A 22,309-nucleotide genomic window follows, 5' to 3' on the forward strand; every position below is an offset into this window, starting at 1 on the left:
AACAGAAAACTAGTTCGGATGACAATGATAATATAAAACGAGTTTTGATATGTATATAAAGTCAATATCAACAGTCCCTGATTGATGAAAGGGACAGGAAGATTTGGACTTTCCCTGGAGAGCTTTCGAAGTAAATACAATTACCCACTGCTTTGAAATGAAACATATGAATAAGCAGTATTTACTAATATTCATTAAGCGCCGAAATACGCAGCACCAATGTGTGAATTTTTCCATTAAAATATAAAAAACAAAAAAAGAAATAATAAATAATAAAAGTTAAAATACGTTTCTTTTAAAATAAAAAAAATCTACTCAGTCTTAAAACATTTTAAATTTGTTTTCATTATTTCATGGCCCCCTCAACAAAACCTACGGCCCCCAAGGGGGGCCACGGCCCACAGTTTGGGAAGCGCTGATGTACATTATCCCCTCTGTTATTCATTATCTATATGGATCACATTATGAAGGAAAGTGATATTAAACATGATATCAAAATTGGAGATGTTAATGTCAGCTCTTTGCTTTATGCGGATGATGTTATACTTCTAAATAAATCCACTACAAGTCTGCAAGATTCTCTGACTAAATTGAATAGCTGTTGTAATAGATATGGTATGAAGGTCAGCAATAAAAAGACAAAGACAATGAAAATAGGCAGAATCATTGAAAATGTCAACTATGTTGTGAATGGAGAACCCGTGGAACAATTGAAACATTTCAGCTACTTAGGCACGACTTTTACTGAAGATGGTAAATTAAATATAGAAATAGACAACAGAATCAGCAAAGCTGGTATGGTAGGAAGTCAATTGAATAAATTCATATGGAATAAGAGAGAAATTAGTCGCAACACTAAATTAGCTGTATACAAGACAGTGTTCAAACCAGTTTTAACTTATGGATCTGAGAGCTGGGTCAGAAGTAAAACACTTGACCAAAGACTAGAGACCGCAGATATGAGAGTCCTGAGAAAGATTATAGGTGTGAACAGATGCCATCAATGGCAATATCATATTAAAAACAAGAATATTAGGAAAGAACTTGACATTGTCAACATCCAGGAATACGTCAGCAGAGCTAATCTCAGGTGGTATGGTCACTTAAACAGAATGGGCGAAGAAAGATTAGCAAAATAAGTGTTCTCTGCCAGGTTGGCAGGAAAATGACCCAGTGGAAGACCAAGATATATGTGGATTGATACGGTACAAAGTGCCTTAGACGATAGAAATATAAGATCTGATAATGTTGGAGTCTTGACAGGTAACAGACTGATTTGGAGGAAAATTGTAGATAGGAAGTTGGTAATGATGTAATTTTTTTCATGTAGTACTATCATATCCTGTACACCCCTTGAGGGTACATGGCAGGAATTTGATGATGATGATATTTAGGGTTTTTAGTTTCTAATTTAATAAATAATATTTATTTTGCATTATTCAAAAATAAATTGTTTAATAACGAAAAGAGCCACAATTATTCACTCAAAGAGCCACAGGTTGCCGACCCCTGATCCAGACCATCCTGGGGTCTACAACAGTCCTTGCTCTGCAAACTTTTATATTTTAGAATTTAGAACAAACAGGAAGAACCGCCAATATCTGCATGGAGGAAAAGAAATTATGTCCATTACCCGCACTACAACCATTCTGGAGTAGCTCACCATAAAATGGATATTATGAATCACTGTATGATTATATCCAAAGGAACAAAAGCAATCTTTTATCCAGGGGCAGATATAAAGTGGAACGATTCTTTCTAGAATCTGCCACGGCATTATAACATTCACCAAATCTAAACAGATTCTGCTGCCTCACTTTACTTAAAATACGGGAGATCATTATTTTGAGACATCCAGCAAGTTTCCATCACAGAGGGTGTTGCAGTTAGGAATGCAGAATCCTGCCTTTCGTATTCTGTGTTTGCCTTCCTGCTAGTGCACCCATTTTGCAGGGTCGAGCCGTGCGGTTATGCAGATTGTGCGCCGCACAAGGGTGCTTGAAGATAGGGGTGCATTTCCCCATGGGAAATAATAAAAATACACATATATAAATTTTCTTATTCTTGAATTATATCATTTGAAGTGAAACGTTATCAATATTACCACAGATTTTATTTCACAGAGTAACCATCGACTCAGCAAAAATTGTATAAATATTTTCGATTGTTTATTATATTTTTAGTGGAAATTGTTAGTTTAGAACAGACCGCAAATTCATTCTTACGTTATGCTTTGCCCAGTACTGTTGACAGGGAATAGCACAGAGGCAGCCAACCTCACGGTACTGCTTAATAAGGGCGCTCGTTCAACCTTATTACGGCAACAAGATATTTTACAAAAATACAGCATTTATTTTACCAAATAAAAAGGCACCATTTCCCATTGACAGTTAAATATGTGCTTATTATATTTTATTAATAAAAAAATTATAGTCATACATACTAAAACTAAACATTTTAGAACCCACTTATAAGGAAACAATCCATAAAATATCATACGATGTGAATTTCATAAACTTTAAAAGTCTATATATATATATTAAATTATATTATGCACGAATTCTCCTACTCAAATTGCGAGTCTTTATCGCCCCGAATTTCACATTTGAGCAATAATTAGCTCCCTGCTGTAAAAAATACGCTATCCCCAACAGCCATTATACTGCAGAAACACAAAAATCAATTAGTTTTATCATGTCACTGGATAAGGTTCACAGACATCATTTGCAGACTGTGTAATATATTTCTCAACAAATAGTGCAATTACAGACAACTGGGAATATACACTAACTAATGAATCAAATCTTCTCTCCAAACTGCTATATACAGCAGTTGCAACATATGGTTTTGCTTGACACTACCCCATCATGAACATGTTAAAATTAAGAAATATATAGTGAATTCATTTCAGATATTATAGAAATCGGTTTAAGAGAATTAGCATTTCAATTCAAATGTCAGCTTGTTTTGTTTGGGTAGTGCGATCTTTTGTTAATACCGCACCAATCATATGCACTTCTTAATAGTGGCTTTTTCTCTATTATACTGGCCTACAATCACGCACATCTTTTACTTCTCATTAGTAATTTGTCAAGGATTGTTCATTACGTATCTCAAGTCTTAAATGACTGGTAATTTTTGCTTGATATAATGGGAAAGAAGATGACTCTATTTGGGTAGATAACTTTGATTGCACACAAGGAAACCGCTCTTGAGGACAGAAGAAGTGATGGAGAATAGAAGCTTCTTGGTAAGTCATATCCATTTTCAGTCCCCCCCCCCCCTGAAAACTTTAGTTTCCGAAAATCCCCACATATATCTCGCAGCACGATTTTTTAGCTTTAATTTTGGGAAAAAAGTGTGAGTTATAGTTGAGTAAATACGGTAATTTTTTTAGCGTTCAAATTAAGTATGGATCATTGGTTAAAGACTGGATTTATAAAACGCACAAAAGAGAGCAATATAGCAGATATAGAAATAAGCAATTTCACTCCTCTCATTGATGATAAATTATTTATATTAAGTAAAAATGTATAGTATCTTTATAAATTTTGTTCTATTAAAAATAAATCATTTTTTTTGTTTAAATGTACATCTAAATTCAAATAAAACAGACATTTACAATGAAATATATTTTTATTTATTATTATTATTTTGATAAGGGTATTTTGAAAAGGTACTTGGTAATAATGAAAATTAAAGAAGGGGTACACGGATATCTGAAGTTTCAGAAACACTGATCTATCCAAAAATATTTAGTCTGAAACATAGGTGTACATTACGATGTTCGTTTTCTTAAATTCCGCTTCGTATTTGGATAGACGCTATTTCGTCTATCCAAATACACACTTCTTACATTTTTTTCGGAGTCATTTCAATTTTGAATGTGAAACATATCAAGTGTATTGTGTATTCTGTGTTAAAGTGACTTTGGACAATTTGTTTTGATTTTAATTGTGTACTTATTTTTAGATTTTTGATAGACAAATAAAATCAGGATGATGAGGCTCAAATTAAATTAATAAACATAGGTTATTTATGAGCTATAAAACCCTTTAGATCAGCACTTCCGAAACTGTGGGCTGCGGCTCCCTTGGGGGCCGTACGTTTTGTTGAGGGAGGGAGGGGGGGCTGTGAAATAATGAAAACAAATTTAAAGAGTTTTAAGACACAGCAGATTTTTTTTAATCTTAAAAGAAACGTATTTAATTTTTATTTCTTTTTGTTCTTTTTTATATTTTAATGAAAAAAATCACACATTGATGTTGGTTAACAAATTTTGCTTCTTGCGTATTTTGGCACTTAATGAATATTAGTAAATATATGCTTATTCATATAACTTTCATTTCAGAGGTATTGATAAGGAACACAAAAAGATTACAAACCAAAATCTTGAATATAAATACAATAAATATTATAATAATGTATGTCTGTATTAAGTTTTTTTTCCCAATGGGGGGGGGGGGGGAACCATAAAATATTTTAATTTTTCTAAAGGGGGCCTTGGCATCCATAAGTTTGGGAAGCACCGTGTTAGAGGATAATATAAATTGTATTGAATATAAATACAATACTAATTATATGAAGCGCCAAAGTCTTCAATTCGGCGACGTGAACTTATTTAAGTTAAGGGATATTGCATCCCATATTGTTTCATAGCCGAATAAGAAACTCAAAGAGTTTCATGCCGAATATAGAAACTATATAAAGTTTGGCGAGTCCAAGCGTAAGCAAATACCTGGATAGTGCAACACTGAGGCAATTCATAGTAAGGGTGGAGCAAGCTCCGTTCACTATTCTTGGTATTAACCCATGATGTGAAACCCAGCTCCTAGGAGCTGTATTATTGTTCTACATTATGAGAGAAGGTCACTACCCAGACCGGTTTCAACCTTTATTGAGGTCTCATCAGTGAGTAGGTAGACCTAGATAATACCAAGTTTGTAGCAAACAATAAATATTATAATAATATATGTCTGTATTAAGATTTTTTTTTGGATGGGGGACCGTAAAATATTTTAATTTTTCCAAAGGAGGCCTTGGCATTCATAAGTTTGGGAATCACTGCTTTAGATGATCTTTGTTTACACATACTGCAACTGGCCCTTTCTTGATACTTTTTTGGTGTATTTTTGCATCATTTAATTTTGTGCTTTACAGTAACAGTGTTACTGTGTGTTGCCTTTTGTTTTCTAAACTATATTTATTGTTGCTTAGTAAATTTTTTGTGAATTTGGATTATTATTCACGTAAAGTAAGTACATCTATTATAGTTTTGCTAAGTTTGAAAATCAGTTAAATTGTTTCATTTTAGTTAATTATCTTGTTTTGAAAACAAAAGATTTTTATGTTATGTTGGGTAGACGTCTAGAAAATAAATAATTTTTATAAGAGATTTATTTATATATTTGTTCTTGTTCTGGTTGGAAGACATTGGGGTTGGGGTCCTTTTACTAATTTCTTTAATAAATAATTTTAATATTCTAGAAATTTCTTAATTATTAAACAATTACCAGAATGTAAAAAATATTAAATAAATATCACTGAGAAATCAATCAGTGGCTAATATCTCTACATGTTAATTTTCAAAAAATACCTAAAATGTAAGCATATTTATTATTCAAAACATCTGAAAAATCAAATTCTGTAATAATAATAAAAAAAAAGTTAGTCTTGGGCCATTCACCTTAAAAATAATAGTCGGTTAAGGGATTAAAAAATACGTTTAAGGGAAAATTCCAGAAATTATTATTTATTTTGGTAGCCAACTTTTAACGCTCTTCTTAAAGTCTAACCAAGTGTGTTAACCCCTAGATGTCGGAAAAAAAGCCAAAGAAGTTATCTGGTGCACAAAACAGGAAAAGACAATTGCAACGAGTACAACTGGAACATAAATTGGCTGGATCGCTGAATAAATTTTTAACTTCAGGACTACATAAAAAACAAAGAACAGAAAGTTCTGACGAAGCAAGTACTCCATGTAGCTGTACTACAGAAAAAGAGAGGACACATATGAAGAAACAAATGTTACATGCGAAATGAAACTGGCCTGACTGGACTGTCTACAGAAGTTTCAGCAGAAGAAATATTGGATTCCGATTCAGCGAAACATGAAACTTCAAATTTTACTTTAAATTTTAATGTTAATGATCCAGGTACTTGGCCAAATCATATAACTACCAAAGTTAGAGATTGTTTAGTTGAACATTACCCGCACCAAGTAGTTAATAAAGAATTTCCGAAAGATGAATCTGGCCGCAAGTTTTCCAATTCATACTATTATCGAACTTTAGCAAATGGAGAAAAACTTTTACGAAGTTATTTAGTTTATTCAGAATTGCAAAATTCAGTTTTCTGTTATTATTGCAAAATATTTGGTAGTCAAAATTCCCAACTTACTAACGAATATGGTTGTAATGATTGGCAACATTTGAGTCATATACTAAAAATACACGAGACAAGTTCCGCGCACATTAAAAACTGTTCAAAATACAGCGAACTTAAAATGTCGTTGATTAAGAAATGCATTATTGATTGCACACAACAAAGATTATACGAAATTGAGAAAAAATATTGGCAATCTGTTATAGAACGGTTAATCTACATAATACAATATTTACTAAGACAGTGTATAGCTTTTAGAGGTTCTTCACAAAAACTTTTTGAAAATGATAAACGGCAATTTTTTAAAGTTAGTAGAAACTGTCGCTAAATTTGATTCGATAATGGCAGAACACTTGCATCGCATCCAAACATCACAAAAAAAGGAACATTGCTCATTATTTAGGTGATAAAATACAAAATGAAATCATCCGTATAATTTCTGAAGCTATAAAACAAAAAATTTTAGAAATGGTTAAAGAGGCAAAATATTATTCATTAATTCTTGACACTACTCCGGATATAAGCCACACAGAACAATAATCTATTGTTATTAGATTTGTTAATCAAAATAAAGATACAAAGATAGCAGAAATTCATGAACATTTGTTTGGGTTTTCAATCTGTAGAAGATACCTCTGGGCAAGGACTATTTCAATTTATAAAAAATTATTTAAAATTATGGAATATTAACATTTCGGATTTCCACGGCCAAGCTTATGATAACGGTTCAAATATGCGAGGCAAACATAATGGACTGCAAAAAAAAATCCTTGAAATAAATTCAAGAGCTTTTTTTTATTCCGCGTGCTGCTCATTCATTAAATTTGATAGTTAATGATGCAGCTAAGATATCCTGTGAAACTGTAAATTTTTTTAGGGGTAATACAAATACAGGAATTATATAATTATTTTTCAATATCTGTGAAGCATTGGGCTATATTAAAAAAACAACATTTGTGTTTTAAATTTGAAACCACTTTCTGCTACTAGGTGGGAAAGTAGAGTAGAAGCAATAAAGTCACTTAAAAATAATATCAAGGAAATAAATTTACCAGGCTCTTTTTGATATTACGGAAGATGAAACTAAAGATATCAATTCTAGAGTTCAGGCAGACAACTTAATTTCAAAGATTTATTCGTTTAAATTTATTTGCTCTGTTCATGTTTGGTACGAAATCTTAAGTCTCGTAAATGTTGCAAGAAAAATAATGCAAGAATTAAATACTCGCTGAACAGACCAATATTTTAAAAATATTATTAGAACTGCAAAAGAAGAAGCAAACAATCTTAATATTGATCCTATTTTTCCAGACATCCGCAAAAGAACAAAAACAAAAATGTTTGGTTACGAAGCATCAGATGAGACAACGCATGATCCTAAACAAAATTTTAAAACAAATTTTTTCTTTGTGATTTTAGACACGACAATAACTTCAGTCACGGAAAGATTCATACTCTTAAAACAACATAGCGAGGACTTTAAATTATAAGAAACATTAGCAAATTAAAAGATCGGAGCGATGAAGATTTAATGAAACATTGTAAAGATTTGCACTTAAAACTGAGCGACAATCAAGATTCCGACAATCGTGATATTGATGGTATGACTTTATTTGAGGAATTAAAAACTTTGCAATGTTTTCTTAAAAAAGAGTCTGCTCCTCAGGTTGTTTTAAACTATATATACGAAAATAAATTAACTGACACGTTTCCAAATACTGTGATTGTGATGCGTATTTATTTAACATTATCAATATCCATAGCATCAGGGGAAAGAAGTTTTTCAAAACTGAAACTAATAAAAAATTATTTGCAGTCAACAATGTCTGCAGAACATCTAAAGGATTTATTAATTATATCAATTGAAAATAATATTATGGATTCATTAGACATGAAAGATATTATTTAAAATTTTGTGGCGGCTAAAGCAAGACAGACAAATATGTAAAATAAATCTATATTTATACTAACTGTATAAATATATAGTTAAAAGCATATATCCAAATTATCTTTGTGATGTAATATTTCTTTTTATATTAAAATAAATGAAATTTTTGTTTATATATATTCTCTTATATTTATATATTAAGGAATAAACATTTTTGAAAATTTTTATTATTAGAAATTCCTTATTAATGAATTTCAGTGATTACAATGTTCTACTACGGTTAAATAAGATTTATTTTTATGTATGCGTATAAACTGTTTTGTACTTTTAAAAAAGTAAACTTTTTCGCAAAAATTTTTCATGGAAACTTTATGGGGGTACTAAAAAAAGTTTGCACAAGGGCACCTCCTACCCACGGTGCAGCCCTGCCCACTTGTGAGCATGTGCTTAGTTGTATTTCTTTGTGCCCATGAAGATGACTTGTGACCAAGGTAAAATACTGGTATAAAAATTTCTACTTCAAACTTCAACATGAGTAATTCATTATTTGTATACAAAATTATATCAGATTTACTCTATTTTCATTAATTGTTTCTTCATTAAATCTTTGGCATATTCCCAGAATAGTCAAATGCTAATTCTTGCATTTAAATCTCCAACTATTACCTATTCTTTATTTATTTGTCCATTACATTTTATGAAGACCAACATAATGTAATAATAATGTTTTTCCTTTACACAGCATCATGCTTGATATATAATTGTAATCTTGTATTTGTTCTCTATTTCTCTTGTTCACCATCTTTATGAATCATTAACTCTTTTAGTTGCACTTTGTTTTTCTATTTTGCTACATATTAATATGTAATTGCCATGCTTTATTTCTTTGCCTTTTTTTAAGTTATGACATTGCATAAATGTTATTAAAAATTTCAAGTGCTTCAATTAATTCTTCTTGTTTAATAATTATCAGTGATCTTACATAACAGGTGCAATTTTCTATATTTCTTCTTTTAGTTTTACATTCCATTCCTGTTCTGTTCCAATACTGCCACCAAGCCTTCCATTTCATCGAGCAGTTGAGTTTCACATTATCTGACAAGCTGCTAACCTAACCAGAAATTGTTTCCTGTGATGACCAGTTATATAGATGCCACCTTTATAACTACAGTAATCCTTCTTGAAGTTATAACATTCTGGAATGCTTTGCCCACATCATCCATTCATCTCCATAAAATGATGACATAGAGCAGTGGTTCTCGAAGGGTGCACTGGTGCGCCCTGTGGTATTCCAGAGAAATATGTGTCCAGATATAAAAATAAATATAGTTACTCTATTATACCTTTTCATTACGGATATACCGCTCTTTTTGTAAACACATCATTATTATGTAATTAACAGCGGTTTTTCTTGCAAAGAGAACAAGAATATGGTTTATTCTTGTTGTGTATATTACTTATTTTAAAAGTGTTGGAAGTGGATGTTATGTGCATATTACTTATTTGCAGATAAATACACCCAAATAAAATGGATAGATTTCTCAAAAAAAAGCATGATATTGAAGAATCAGATTCTGGAAGTGAGCAAAAGTTAAGTGCAAGTAAGAAAGCAAAATCGCGGCCTACTCGTAAATATAATGAAAGTTATTTAAGCTCTGGTTTCACTTGGATCGGAAGTGAAGATCATCCTTTGCCGCTATGTTTAGTATATGGATGTAAAATGGCAAATGAATCATTGCTTCCTAGTAAATTGAGTAAACATTTTAAAACTATACACTATAATTTACAAGATAAATCTGTAAGTTTTTTCAAGAGATTGTCTGAACAGCAAACAAAAGCGGCAAATTCTTTTAAAAGTATAATGACTGTTTCTGATAAAGCTAAGTTGCTTCTTATCAAGTCTCAGAACTGATAGCAAAAAATATGAAAGATCATACTTTAGGTGAGTCACTTATTTTGCTTGCATGCAAAAAAATGGTCATGACAATGCTAGGAAATGCAGCAATGAAAATAAGCAAGATTCCTCTGTCCAATGATGCAGTTCACAGGTGTATTATAGAAATGTCTTCTGATATCGAGAAAAATGTATGCAGTAATAAACTTGTATTCAAATTTTGCATTGCAAGTTGATGAGTCAACAGACATTACCAACAAGACGCAACTCTTAGCATTTGTCCGTTTTATTAATGAAGATCAAATAGTAAAAACTTTATTAAAACAAGTAAATCAGTTTCATTTTTGCAAAGAATAAGTGTATCTACAAAAGGTGAGGACGTTTTTAACATTTTAAATAGCTATCTTGATAAATGGCAGTTAACATGCAAGTCGTGTGTAGGCATTTGTACAGATGGCACCCCTTTCATGGTAGGCTGTGTTAAGGGCCTTACATCTTTTGTAAAAAAACAAAATGAGAATGTTATCGTAACTCACTGCTTTCTTCATAGGGAGGCCTTTATGGCAAAAACATTGGGAGAAAAATTAAGAGAAGTTTTAGATCAAGTTGTTCAGATGGTAAACTTTATTAAAACAAGACCTGTCAAATCACATTTATTCGGAAAGCTTTGTATCAATATGGATTCACAACACAGATGGATGCTTTTACACACTGAGGTGAGGTGGCTGTCAAGGGGGAAAGTACTTACCTGTGTACACGAGCTACGACAAGAACTTCTTGCATTTTTTGAAGAGATGAAACAATTACATTTTTGTAACTTCCTTCGGTGCGAATTTTGGATTGCCAGGTTACAGTATTTGGCCGATATATTTCAGCAGCTCAATATTTTGAATACTAGCATGCAAGGGAAAGAAGAAAATATTCTCACATCCACTGACAAAATGAAAGCGTTTCAGAGAAAACTACAGATTTGGAAAAGAAAAGCTGTTGAAGGTAATTTGGAAATGTTTCCATTGGTAAGTAACACTTGTATAAATGAAACACTTCCAATAATAGTTGAACATTTAACAAGTTTAGAAGAAAAATTGAGTTCTTATTTTCTATCACTTAACGCTGAACAATACGATTGGATTAGAAACTTCGAGTGATTTTGATTTAACATTAACAGAAGAAGAAGAACTGGCAGCTATATCCACTGATCGTGGATTGATGATTAAACATAAGGAATTGTCTCTTGAAGTCTTTTGGATTTCTATAAAAGAAGAATATGTGTCAATATCTAAAAAATCTTTGAAACATTTTACTACAATTTTCAACATCATATTTATGTGAATTAGGATTTTCTACCCTCACCACAAATAAGTGTAAAAAGAGAGGAACTCTTCAATGCATTGAAGAGGAAATGAGAGTTTGCCTTTCATATATATGCCCAAACATTGAAGCAATCGCTAGGACACATCAGGCTCATGTTTCTCATAAATACAAGAATGAATAAACTTAAGGTATGTTTCATTTTATTTTTTTTTTTTATCGCATTATTTTTTTTCTGTAATATTTGACTTAATTATTATAACACATTTCTCAGAAATTTGTATATAGTGCGCCTACAATTATTTGTAGGATTTTAAATGCGCCCCGACTTCAAAAAGTTTGAGAACCACTGACATAGAGGGTAGGATTAGTGGAGCTAAAGAATTTCTAACTGCATCAATCCACCTGGATCTTGGTCTTTTCTTCCAGCCATCCTGACATCAAACGCCTATTTTAAACCTTTCCTAATGTATTTAAAGTGACCACATCACCTGAGATTAGCTCTGTTCACAAATTCCTGAATGTTAACAATGTCATTTTGCTTCCTAATATTTTCATGTTAATATGATTCTGCTGCTGATGCCATCTGTCCATTCTTCTAATTTTTCTTATATCATATCTATAGTCACTGATCAACTGTTTTATTTCTAACTTGACTCACAGATAAATAAATTAGTTTAAAAACTGTCTTGTACAAAGCTACATGAGTGTTTGACTAATTTCTCACTTATTCTTGAAAATTTATATAGTTGACTCTATACTATTATTTTTGCTTATTGTTTTGTCGATTCCCATATTTAATATGCCACTGTCACTAAAAATTGTGCCTTCCACCTCTTTATGAGTCCCACCTACAAAATGTTATTAACATCAAGGATTTTTTCTATTTTTTTCCTCCATTTTATTTATTTTTTACATAATCCAGAAAACCTACACTACAGACCAAACATGGAACTTTTTCAAGCCACTTCAGCTGTCCAAATGAGCAGCTTATTTCTTCACTTATCACTTCAGCTGTCCAAATTAATGGTTGAAACATCTCTCAGTGTTTCAGCCATTAATCCAAATGGTTGAAACACTGAGAGATGAAATTCATCTAACAGCTAAAGACATCACGAGCATCCATTCCACACAGCAAGATATGAACTTAATGTTACTTTCCTTAATAATGTGATCCATATAGATAATGAATAACAGCAGAGATAGGATGCACCCTCGTCTCACACCTGAATTTATTTAAAACTATCTTCCTGTACCTCCATGAATTCAAACTGCTGACTATATTTTGTGGATAAGAGGGTGGCTGTAGTATAGATACCAGACCACGGTTCATTCTGGAGTAGGGTCTAGTAGAAGGCCTGTAACTAGTGGTGTGTCACAAACTCTGTTCTTGGATAGCTACTATTTAATTTGCACATTAAGGATATAGGAAAGGATCTGAGAGGAACTATCGAGTGGTTTGCTGATGATGCAAAACTCGGTAGAGAAAGTTAATAAAGATAATGTTAAAATTTTGTAGGATGATTTGGATAGACTGGCAGTCTGGGTAAAGGAAAATGAATGCCAATTTAATGTGGCAAAGTATAAAGGTATGCATTTTTTGGATGAAAAGTTTACCAGCTGTACCACATCGATGGAATTGTACTCCAAGAAATTGATCAAGCAAGGGATTTGGGATGTTAATGGATAGGGAGCTAACATTTAGAGGGCATACTAGTATTGAGTGCAAAGGATACAGTATTATGACTTGAATCCAGTTAGAGTTGAGACCTATGACAAGACCTCATCTTGACTACAAGTGTAGAGATCTGGTCATCTGGTTCTCTTGGGGATGAGTTGAGGATGAGAGGCAGAGAGGATTCAGAGGCAAGTGACCAAGATGGTAGCAGGAATGAGCCTTATAAGGACAGGATGAAGATTTGTGGGTTACAAAAATTGATTGGCAGGCAGAAAAGGGGTGATATGACAGACAGACAAATTACTAAGGGTTTTTTTATGAGATTAATACAGAGGAAATTTTTCAGAACAGGCTGAGAGAACTAGGAGCACATCCTTGGAAACTGAACACAAGTGTAGTTAGCAAGGGTGTCAGGACTAAATTTTTTGATTGGAAAGTGGTGAATAAGTGGAATAGGTTGCCAGAAGCTGTTGTTGTTGCCACGTCTGTGAAAAAGTTCAAAGCAAAGCATGATAGATACTGTGCAAATGTTGGATAGTGTATCTCCATTTCTGCTAATTGTGCAATACAATAAATTTAATCAACATATTTCAAACTCTTCTGAATGAATTCTACAAATAACAAACCCAGATACTAATAAGGCAGAAACTGAACTAAATACAAAAAATTATGTTTTATATCTTAATTCATGAGTGTGTAAGAAGGAGTCTCTTACCTTTCAGAAATTCATTGTTTTTGTTTCTCATTGCAAAATCATCCTCATCATGGGCTGCATTTTTACTGGATAAACCACCAGCTTTCAAGAGGTGAGTGACATTTAATACACCATTTTGTATAACTGCATCAAGTTCTTGCTGCATATGTCGCACTAATTCATTATCAGGAAAAAGATCTTGAAAACGATAACTGAAATATACATTAAAAAGAAAAGTGTATAACAATGGAGATGAACAGTAAATGAAGTAAACTTACTTCATGAGTATTACCTGAAGAGATAAATTTTAATATTTTTACCAATTTAGTTGTACTTTGCTTAGCAGTGACAGTAGTAATTAGTCAAAAATAAGCTATCCTTGTGCATTAATACAAAAGGAGAGCATTATAATGTATAACCACTGGAGTTGCAAAGTTTGTGGGCCAAATTATGGATTATTGCAGGCTTCAGAGTAAATCTGTGAATGAAAAAGGAGAAACAATAGATTCAAATTTTTCAGAAGGAAGCTAAAAACCAAAGTTTGCATTGTGAACTACTAAATATTTGATTTTGAATTACCACAAAACCTACTGTCGGTAAACTTTTTTCAGGATATAAAATATACATACATATATAACATGACTAAAGAAATCCCACATTGTGAAATGCTCTGCCAACAGATGCACATTGTGGATTCAGCTAGTCTGGAAATAGCAGAAGTAGTGCCAGTAACATTGCCAAAGCAAAATTCCTTTCTGACACAGTGTAGTCACTTCTTCAAAGTGACTATGCATTTTCAGAGGCATTATAAAAAGTACTTTACTCAAACCAAAACTTTTTTGAATTTTACTGAAAACATCTAGCTTATACATTAATAAAATTAAACATGGAAACAGAATACTGTACACCCACAGATGCAAGACCCTTTGACACTTCTGCACATGCCAGAAGGAGAATCCATTCTGATAATAGGGTAATCAATCGGTATTGTGAGATGAGTCTATTATTACACATCAGAAAATTAACTTCTCTTTTATGAATATCGTAGTTTATAAAGTGATAACTATTTTGCTTGTATAACAGTTGGAAAATTTTACATATAAAGCACGTAATTTCTCGTGTTGGTGACCAATTCGTACATTGCCTTATTTCTTTTTCCCCTTCAACACGAACTGACTCTTCTTGGCACCAAACCAACTGAAGTTCTCAGACAGTACTTCTGTTGGTGACCAGATTTGCTCTATGTATTAAGATTCATCTTAACACTAGATGTTGCTGTTTTCAGAGAAATGACTGATAAAGACATTCACTCTAAGAGGAAATAGGATTTTTTTTTTTTTTTTTTACTATTTTTATATATATTGATCCCACACAAAAGGTTGTAAAACCACAGTGCATTAGTACTAAGAATTAGATAATCTGGAAACTTTGTTCTAGAGATTCAAACATCGAACGTTTCAAGGAATTTCATGCCCGATGGTATTGTGCCAGATGATAAAAAGTATAATCTAATGATATCCAATCGGCCAACTAAAATGGCTAGAAAATGTACTACATTAGAGCTTAAGTCAGGTTGGACCTATCATTATTTGACTCAACATATCCTTGAAAAAAGTAACCCCCACCCACAATGGGAGGGCTAAGATTTTTTTTAAAATTTTATTATTTTTTATATCTTTGATTTTTTACATCGATCCAAAAACCCTTGTTCTAGAGACCAAACAGAGAACTTCTTCAAGCCACTTAGGATTGGGTGTGCTCTCATGCATGTACTGGGATTCAACTTGGGATATTTATAGTGATCCCATACATAAGACGTAGAAGAATCTCTTCTTCTACGTCTTATGTATGTTTCATTCATGGCACATCAGTGCCATGAATGAAACAAAGGTGAGGTTCCTGAAGAGTTGGAGGTTCTAATTGTTGGGAAATACTTCATAAGGAAGGCTGTTCATGAGGATAGAAGCAGATGGAATAAATGAGGGAGAGGAGAAGCAGGTTTACAGTGTTTGAAGTTGTACTGAAAAGGGATGTTAGGCAGCTGCTGTGCTCAACATCCCTTTTCAGTGCAAAATGGAGGAATAAACGTTACCAGTTTGGCAGAGCAATGTCTATGGAAGTAACCAAAGAAAAGACTGCGAGATGGTAGTTGGTGAGTCAGTGGAAGGGGGGGGGATCATCTATAAGCAGCCAAATCACATACTAAGGATGGATGGATTTGGGATTTATTACCATTATTAGTATTGCATAGGCACCTCCATGGATTCCTAAGATTCACTGTGGAAGACCCAAAATCTGCAAAATCTATCGTAGCTTTCCTTGAAATCATTAATAGACAAAGCACTCAACAACTGGTCCAGGCAATCCATTTCATTCATTCATTCACCACTTCCAAACAAAAAATCTAGTCCTCACACCCTTGCTAACCACACTCTTACCCAATTTCCAAGACCTATTGTCCTATCCCATTTAGCCAAGTACTGAAATATTTATCTTTGTATTAATCCTATAAAATTCCTTATGTAACGTAAATGTTTCATCATATCCCCCCCCCCCACCTATCAACCAATTTTTGCAACCCACAAACCCTCTTGCACTTTCTCTCCTCACAGGGAGCATTCCACACATTACTGCATCTGAATCCTCCACAAAACCCAGGTGACCACACATGAACACAGTAATCCAGATGTGGTAGTATTAGGGCTGTGTAAAGAGGAATGAGAACTCCCTTATTTCTGCTTGTTAGCATGTTCTTCAATACCAAGTAATCCTGTGCATTACCTTGGCTACTTTAGCAATATGTTCTCTAAATTTCAACACTCTGTCTACTACTATCCCCAAATCCCTGGATCAATTTCCTGGAGTACAAATCCCTCAATGTAGTACACAGCTTGTAATCTTTGTATCCCAAAATGCATAACTTTACACTTTTCCACATTAAGTTGACATCTATTATGTTTTGCCCATACCGTCAGCCTATTTAAAATCATCCTGCAAGCTCTCTACATCACCTTGATTAACTACTAGTTGAATCAACTTTGCATCATCAGTAAACACCTGAGTATCTCCCCTCCAATTATTTCCTATATCATTATGTACAAGATAAAAATAAAAGTTATGTGGGAAAGAGTGTGTTGGAGGTGAAGCCACCAGGCAAAAAAAAAGTAAAGGGAGACCTAAATAATGACAGTTGAACAGCTTTAGAGGAAAATATAGCCTCAGACGGAACTGAGAGGAGGAAGTTGATCTGCTGCAGTGACCCTACTTGAGTAGGAATGAAGCTGATCATTTATGTACAAATTAAACTTAAACAGCAGTGGTAAGCACAGGGTCCTGTGGCACACCAATAGTCATCTACCTTCTCCAGGATTCTTCTCCTCTATATACTACTTTTTTTGGTATCTGTCCACCAGCCACCTTTTATCTATATCACCAGTTTCATATCCATCCCCATTTCTTGCAGTTTGTGTAACAGAGTTCAATGTGAAGTCCCGTTCAAAAGTATCTGCAAAATCAAGCAGTATCATTGTGTAGCCACTCCCTTTATCCAACGCAGATGTCACTCTTATAAAAAGTTAGAATATCATTAAGGAATGACCAACCCATTACAAAGCCATGCTGCCCCTCATAGAGTATATTCTTATCCACCCATGATGGTGGATAAGAACCATATAACTGCTTCTCACACTGCATTTTTTGTACCCTAACAAAGTGAGTCACCTTTCTTGCCTGCTGTTTGAACTCCTCGCACAACTGATTATTATTGCTCATTTCGTGCTGCTTCCATAATGCTCATCTAAACTGCATGCCTCATCTCTTCAGTCATCTATTTCACACCTACCTTATTTAACCTCCTGACCTTTGGAATTCATTCAGATACTGCACCTACCACATAGTTCCTGAGAACAGCCCAAGCAGCACTTATCCCCTTACCACCAATCTCAATACAGAAGTTCTTTGGCTGGCTACCACCTAAGTGATTACTTTCAATCAAGGCTGATACAATTATCAAATACAATTATTTGATAATTGTATCAAATAATTTATAATTTTTCAATAATAAAAGTGAAATGGATCATTATAAATTAAGAAATTATTTTGGCATACTGTATCAGCCTGTAAAAGAAATGTCAGTATTTCTGTGTTAGGATGTCTGCTGTAGCATTTTAGTGTGACTTCTGGTGAACTCTTCTCTATTTTCTTTCTCAATAGCAGTGAGAGTAATCTAAGCCTTTAGCTTTTCTTCCAGCTGAGAGATTTATTATCAAGTATTTCTAAGACTTAGATTATTTCAGAAATAGCAAGCAGCAGTAGTAATATTTAGAATTATTTTTGAGAAAAAGAAACAAAAATAGCACTATTGAACTTTTTTTTTATGTGGTATGCATATAAACAGTGTTACATGGTGAAAAAATAGCATAATATTTCTAAAACTTTGAATAATTTCAGCAGACAGCTTATTTTAGATTGTAAAGAAATAGTACAGAATTAGAAGCTTAGATGGTACAACAATATTATTCCCTTATTTCTTCTGTCAAATGAAGTGATAAATTTTGAATACTGTCTGTGAAAGCTTTCAAACAGTAGACATTTAGAGTAGTATGTAATCTGAGTTCCAGGAGAGGAGGAGGGAAGCAGAAGAAAATCTTCAAAATGAGCATAAATTTTGAATCATTCTGTATAGGATATCCTTCATATTATATTTTCAACATATCTACAGTGGTTATAAATTGGATATTATAGTAATGTGCATTCTAAAAAATAAAAATAAAAAACTGTTGCAATTTTAAGCAAAAGATGAAGGCGAAAAGTTCCTGCTAAAATATCATTGGATATAAATTTTTGATACTAAAAAAAGACCGAGTCTTTCTTAGTACAAAAAAAAAATTTTTTTTAGCCCAAATTCGTTTCTAAAACTGAAAGGTGATGATCCATATAATGGTATTTTGCAAGGAAAGAAAGCAAAAGGCCATATTTCTTTCAATAAATGTTATTTAAAAAACATAAATATTTGACATAACATTTTCAATGCAAACAAACATTTGAAAATTTGTGAAAAAAAATTGCTTCGATAGTGTTAGTAAAGTGAAAGAACATAAAGTCGTCTTGTTCCGTTGCACTGATTTGAAAATAAAAGACAGCAAATTTGCTACTACTAAATAGATTCATTGCAAAGGCTGATCTGTGGTCATTTCAGGATTGATTATTTATTTTCTCACACATGAAATTCATTTTTATTTTTGGGAAGAGAGACAATAAATAAATTGCGTAGCAAAAAAATATCAAATATTGTAGGACAGTAAAGGAAATTCTAAGTAACACAGTGCATGTAAAGTGACACAAAGGTTGCTCCACCACAGTTAATCCACTAATGGCTCTAAAATCGCCATTAAGGGATTAACGGCTGGGGAGAGTTAAATTACATGATAAAAGGTAGAATGCCAATGAAGTTTTGATCCATGAAAAATGCTAGGGTGGTTTGGCTATTTCATCCACCTTGGCTGGTAAAGAGGTTAATCTGGTAATAATTCCTTACCACCTTATGTTTCAATCATACCCCCCCCCCAACTACCACTCCCCAGATCTCTCATACTTCATTCACAATATTCTTGCTGATTGCATGATGCACATTCCATCTATGCTTCATGAATTTTAAAACATTATGCTTAACTCATACCCACACTCACTTGCCCATTCAGAAGACTTGCTGAGTTCAAGTCCTCTTAATTCTTAATAATCCTAATATCATTAACATGCAAGCTTAATAGCAATGGTCACCAAAACAGAATCTTGACACACAACACTAGTGACTTTCCTTTTCTGGGGATTGTATATTGAGGACTTTTCTGTCCTCAATATATAACTATCAGACACAATCCAGCACAATAATCCACTATCCAATCCACTTTAATTACCAGTTTGTCATGTAGCAATCTATCAAATGCCTTTGCAAAATCTAAATATACCACTGCATTTGTCATCTTGTTATAATAAGTAAGCAGATTACTAAAGCATGATCTTCTGTAAGTAAACCCATGCTATTCATCAGAGAATACTGCTGCTGTCGACCTAGCTCTGAATCCTGGTTCTCACTAGCTCTCTGACACCTTGACTACAACTCCAGACTAGCAAATTGGCCTACAATTCAAAAACAATAATTTTGCTCTCTTTCTACTCCTTTGAATCTCAGTCCAATTTCAGACTCATGTTAAAAAAAAAAGTATATCAACACTGCTGTTTTTTCTCTTAACATTCCCTCAAAACTGTGTAGTGATACATCTAGCCCTACAGTCTTCTTTAAATTGCATTTACTCAGTTTCTCGTATACCTCTTGCTCTCTCACCATCAGTGTGCCTCCCTTGAGTGCACCAATGCACTCAAGTTCTGCACGGTGTCACATTCACGAGGGTGAAATACTTCTCTGAGATGCTTGTTTAACATCTCAACTATATTCTTCTCAGTTATTACCATTCTGCCAATTTCACTAACTACTATCATTCTTCCATAATCATTCTTTCTTTCTTCTACTGGCCATGTATCAAAAGAACTCCATGAGATTTTTTTTTTTTTTTTTTTTTTGTTTCAATGGATAACTGCTTCTCACACTGCACTTTTTTTACCCTAACAAAGTGAGTCACCTTTCTTGCCTGCTGTTTGAACTCCTCGCACAACTGATTATTACCACTCATTTCGTGCTGTTTCCATAATGCTCGTCTAAACTGCATGCCTCACCTCTTCAGTCATCTATTTAACCTTATTTAACCTCCTGACCTTTGGAATTCATTCAGATACTGCACCTACCAGATAGTTCCTAAGAACAGCCCAAGCAGCACTTATCCCCTTACCACCAATCTCAATACAGAAGTTCTTTGGCTGGCTACCATCTAGGTGATTACTTCATGGTCACTTTCATCAACTGGAGGAAGATTTGACATCTCGTTTATAACAATGTCATACAGGAGCAAAGAGATTAAATTTCTGGAGTTTTTTAAAGGCAACTATCCTAGTATGTAAAAGAGGGCACACAAGGTCCTTGGATTTGATCATCTCATTAGAGGATATTGTTATAAACTTATTTGCCAGGCTAATTTGCCTACTCTTCCTTCTTACTGCCCTCCACATTACCAAGTTTATAGCAACACCCAACTAAATATTTCATCATGCCCACCTCTACCTCATACAATACTATTCAAAACCACTGTCATATTTTTCCCTTGCATCTCCACCTTCACTGGGCATAACTCTACTACTATCAGCAGTACTCCTCCTACCTTTCTGTCCTCATGATCAATACCTTTGTCTCTATTCTTGTCACAATATCATCTTCATCCAAACACACCTCACTTATGCTGACAATTTTTTGGGTGAATATACTTAATCAATGCAACAATGTCAATCCCGCTTTATTTCAGATACATTTAGTAACACAGATAGGTAGAATAATCTTGATAATGGATTTGAACACTTTCAGATTATAATTTTCAGAAAATACTCAAGAGAGAAGACTTCCAAAAGAAAGTAGCAGCAGAAGGAATGAATGAAGAGGAAGAAAAATCTGTTCTGTGAGACCTGAAGATAATCTGTGAATGATGCCAATTCTGATGACCATTGGTCACGGAAATATTTTTAGAAAATGTAGACATAAACTGAACATCTGCATGAAAGAGACTGGAGGGAATAACTGAGTAGTGAGTAAATCAATCTAACTGCTCTCTTCTACACTGATAAAAGCATTTTTAGTGGGATCATTGATGCATCACCCAAACTGTGAGAGCAGAATTCAATGGTTGGATGGATTTGTCATTTGTATTATAGTTAGATATTAAGATGATATTTGTTATAACTCTACAACAAGAAAAACAAGAGGTTAAGAGTTATTGATGTCTGATGTAGTTATGAGAGAGAGAGAGAGGTGCCCATTATTTCTCTTCTATTTCATTTATCTGTATAGATCACATTATGAATGAAAGTGGCTTTAGGTCTGCATAAAAATTGGAGATGCTAATCTCAGGTCATGCAGATGGTACTAGTATCCTTTGAAATTATATATATCATCATCAAATTCCTGACATATATCCTCTGCAGGTGTACAGGATAGTACGATAATACTACATGAAAAGTTACATCATTACTAACTTCTGATTGACAATTTTTTTCCAGTCTTCCCTCTGCAGTTTTGACTGTTACAAGTCAAGACTTCAATACTATCAGATCTTATATTTCTAAAATTAAGATACTTTTCACTCTACCAATCCACATAGATTTTGGTTCTTCCACTGAGTATTTTTCCAGCCAGCCTGACAAAGAACACTGTTTCGCTAATTTGTCCTCTCTATTAGGTCTAAGTGAAGAGACCACCTGAGATTAGCTCTGCTAAAATATTTCTGATGCTAACTATGTTCAGTACTTTCTTATATTCTCATTTTTAATATGATATTGCTATTGATGCCATGTGTTCAC

The 22,309-nt window shown here is 33.4% G+C and overlaps 1 protein-coding gene across 3 annotated transcripts in view; it reads right to left on the reverse strand.

The window, feature by feature from the left end:
* Suv3 (Suv3 RNA helicase) overlaps positions 1–22,309 on the reverse strand; it is a 222,567-nt gene that overhangs the window by 24,944 nt on the left and 175,314 nt on the right. For all 3 annotated transcript variants that reach the window (XM_090394567.1, XM_090394561.1, XM_090394574.1), the window contains one exon: positions 13,871–14,061. In XM_090394567.1, coding sequence (XP_090250693.1) covers positions 13,871–14,061 — 191 coding nt within the window. The remainder of the gene's footprint in view (positions 1–13,870; positions 14,062–22,309) is intronic.

Source organism: Typopeltis vanoorti, chromosome 1 (assembly GCF_054136105.1).
Source record: "Typopeltis vanoorti isolate ZY-2024b chromosome 1, IOZ_Tvanoo_1.0, whole genome shotgun sequence".
Lineage (NCBI taxonomy): Eukaryota > Metazoa > Arthropoda > Arachnida > Uropygi > Thelyphonidae > Typopeltis > Typopeltis vanoorti.